This window comes from Ipomoea nil, unplaced genomic scaffold (assembly GCF_001879475.1).
Source record: "Ipomoea nil cultivar Tokyo-kokei standard unplaced genomic scaffold, Asagao_1.1 scaffold3404, whole genome shotgun sequence".
Lineage (NCBI taxonomy): Eukaryota > Viridiplantae > Streptophyta > Magnoliopsida > Solanales > Convolvulaceae > Ipomoea > Ipomoea nil.
In genome coordinates this window covers 1-3,472 of record NW_017619832.1, presented here as the reverse complement: position 1 = coordinate 3,472, position 3,472 = coordinate 1, and the positions used below count along the sequence as shown (strand labels likewise).

At 65.9% G+C, this 3,472-nt stretch overlaps 1 protein-coding gene across 1 annotated transcript; it reads left to right on the top strand.

The window, feature by feature from the left end:
- Positions 1 to 1,528: 1,528 nt before the first annotated feature.
- LOC109171303 (ribosome-binding protein 1-like) lies at positions 1,529 to 2,792 on the top strand (the record flags this gene model as incomplete). Its single annotated transcript, XM_019320379.1, has 1 exon — positions 1,529 to 2,792. A coding segment is annotated over exon 1 (1,264 nt), but the record flags the coding sequence as incomplete, so codon positions are not given.
- Between the last annotated feature and the right edge of the window lie 680 nt (positions 2,793 to 3,472).

The window sequence follows — 3,472 nt, the reverse complement described above, 5'->3', positions numbered from 1 at the left end:
GTGGCGTGTGCGGCTGGCCGCTCAATGGGGAGTACCGCAGCGCGCGATACACCCGGACCCTCAAAGCGCGGGGGCAGTCGGTCCAAGGGGACGGGGGCTATGAACTGGGACGGGTTGAAGCCAGAGCAACTTAGTACCGGACGAGAATGGGCGCGGGGTGGGAAAAAGGCGGCGACGGGAGAGTAGCTGCCACCGGAGCGAGACCACGATGGGGGGAGTGGGGGGGGATAGAGGGGGGAGGGCACGCCCCATGAGCCCGAGAAGAAGCCACCGCGGACCGGCGCGAGCGGCAGAAGAAGGGACGGAGCGAGGCCAACGGGGGCGGGGCTACGAACGCGGGCGACGCACATCAGCGGGGGGGGAGAAGGGCCGCGACAGAGAAGGAACAAGGGCCAATACCCACCCCGGACAGGGGTCAAGAAAAAGAGCAGGCGCGAACCTTGCGCCAGGGACGGGTACGCACACGAAGGACGAAGCGGCGAGCCAACGCCGCACAAGCAAGGGCACCACCACAAAGGAGGAGCCGACAACGGCCCACCAGCAGGGAGAGTGTCAGCCGTAGAGTGGTCAAAGGAGCAACAGCCGATAGGCCATGGAGGTAGGAAACAGGAAAACGGGAATAGGCCGAACGGCTGCGGGCGGTAGAAGGACCAAACAGAGTGAGAGAGGAAGGGGAGAAGGCCCCGGGGGAAATCACGGGGGAGGGAAAGCACGAAGTCGGAGGGGACAAAAAGGATGGCGTAGGGGCCGACAGCGGGAAAAAAAGAAAAAAAAATAAAAATACAAAAAAACGGGGAGGCCCAGGAGCGGGGGCGAGAAAGAAAGAGGAGATGAGAGGGGCGGAAGGGGAGGCCCAGAGGAATGCGGGGGGCAAGGAAAGCCGAAGAAGAGGCGCCGAACCGGGCGTCCCGGAAAGCGGGTTCGAGGAGCGGGAAAAGAAAAGTGCAGGGCAACGGTGCAGGGAGCAAAGGTCGGGAGGACGAGCACCGACAAGCAAGATGTGGCGGGAGCAGGGTACAGACAGGAGATAGAGGCTAAGAACGAGGGCGCAGGGCGGACAGGGAGTGCAACACAAGAAAGCGGGGGCGCGAAGAGTACACAAGATAGACACCCCTGAAGGAGCCTGTAGTGACTTAGGCGCACGCGAATCGAAAAGTAAAATCAAGAGACTGGAATAGAGGACAAAGCCCAACATTGGTGCTAGCAAGATGGAGACAACTCGTCGACCCCCAAAGGCGGTGATGGAACGCCCCTGCGCCAAGTAGAGATTGGCACGAGACACAAGGAAGGAAAGCGGAAGGGAGGCCAGGGAGGCGCAACGGGAGTAGAGTAGGGAGGGGCTGAGAGAGGATAGGAAGAGCGGAGAGGGCGGGGAGGGGCCGAACAAGAGGGCGAGTGAACGAAGAGAACAAAACAAGGGGAAAAAGGGGGCCGCGGGGCGGGAAGAGGAGGCGGAGGAGGAGGGAGGGACCAGGGGAAACCCCCAAGGAGCAGGGGAGGAAGAACCACCGGGACCGGAGAGGGGAGGATGGAAGAGGCGGAGAGGGAGGCGGGGCAGACGCGGGGGGGAAGAAGGGGGGAAGGGGCAGCCGGAAAGAAGAGGAGGCGCAAAAGAGAAAAGAGAGGGGAGGCGAAAGGGGCAAGTGAGAGGGAAGGCGGGGACGGGGAGAAGAGAGCGGGAAGGGCCACAAAGGGGGCGAGGGCAGCGAGGGGAAAGGCGGCAAGGACCGGGGCGGGAGCACCCGAAGCCAGAGCGGGGGCCAAGGGGGAACCGAGGCAGGAGAAGGGAGAGGAACAAAGCAGGCGCGGAGGCCGGGAGCGAGGAACAAGGACGCGGAGGAAAGGGGGGGAGAGGGGCCCAAGGCAGGCGGCGCAGGGGCGGGGAGGGAGAACCGGGGCAAGGGAGAGAAAAAAGCACGGGGGAGGGAAGGAGGAACACGGAGGGGGGGCACAGGGAGGGAGGGAGAGAGGGCGGGGCGCCGGGGACGCCGAAACAGGGGGAAGAAAGACGAGGGAAAGCAAGGAAGGCAGCAAAAGAGGCGAAAAGCAGGGCCAGAGCCCCCGAGCCAAAAGCAAAGCCGCCACCGCCTGCCAAGAGCCCGGGCCACGCCAGGGCAGCGCAAAACCCAGCAAAGGAAGCACCACAGCAGCCCGCGCGGCGGGCCAACAAAAAAGGACAGGAAGAAGGCCAAGAAGAAGGGGAGACACGGGAACGGACGGGGCAGCAGAAGCGACCACGGAGCGGAGGCGGCGCGGGGGGACACGCGGAAGCGGGGGGCGGAAGGCCGCGAGGAGTGAAGGGCGGGCGGAGGGGCAGAGGGAGGCCCGAAAGAGAGGCCAAAAGGAGGCCACCACGGAGAGGGAGGGAGCAGCAAAGCGACGGGGGCCCGGGAGGACCGGGCCAAACCGACCAGCCGACAAAACCAAGCCCGGGGAAGCAAAGGAAAGCCAGAAACAGGGGAAGAGCGGCGGGAAAGGGGACAGAGGCGAGAAAGCGGAGGCCGGGGGCCGGGCCAGGGCGCAGGGGCCCAAAAAAAAGACGGGACAGGGAGAAGGGGGGGGAGGGGCGGGCAAGCAACAAGAGAACGAGGAAGGAGAGAGGGCCGAGGCCGCGACGGGAGGAGAGGCGGGAGGAACGGGAGGGAGCGAAGGACGGGAGCAAGGGGGAGGGAAACGAGGAGAGCAGCAAAGCAGGAGGAAAGAAGGGGAGAGGGGAAAACAGCCGGAAAACAAAGCAGGGGGGAGAGGAGGGGGGAGGCAGGCCGGGGGCGGAACGAAGGCCCCGAGCACAGGCAGGAGGCGGAGGAACCGGGGGAGGGAAAGGGAGGGGAAGGGGGGGGGGGGACGGGAGGAGAGGCTGAGGAGAGCAAGGCACAAGAAAACACGGGAAACACCGGCGAGGAGGGGCGGGAACGGAGGGCGGCACAGGGGAGGGCAAGCGGGAGAAGGGGGCGGGAGGGCGGGAGAGGGGGGGGGGGGAGGAGGGCAGGGGAGGAGAGAAGGGGGGACCAGGGAGGCAAAAAAGGGGGAAGCGAGCACAAGGGGCCAACGCCAACGAAGGGAGCGAACGGGCGGAGGGGGCGGGACGGGCAGGGGGCGACAGAAAGGGGGGGCGGGAGGGCAGCGCCAGAGCAGCCCCGAGGCAGGAGGGGAGGAAGAAAGACAGCAGCGGCAAAGGGGGGCCGAAACAGGAACAAGCGGGGGCGACAGGGAAAGAGAAACGCACCACCGCGCCGGGGAGAGGGGACCGGGGGGGGAGAAAACGGGGGACGAGGCGGCAAGGGCGGCACAGGCGGGCAGGGAGGTCACAGGCGGAACGGGCCAAAAGGGGGAAGCCCGACCCGGGCCCGGACAGAGCAGAGGCTGAGCGCATGGCGAAAGCAGGGGAATTCAACGAGCAACAGGAACCACAGAGGCGAGACAACTAGGCGTGACGGGCCAAAAGCGTGGAAGCCCAACCCGAGCCCGAACG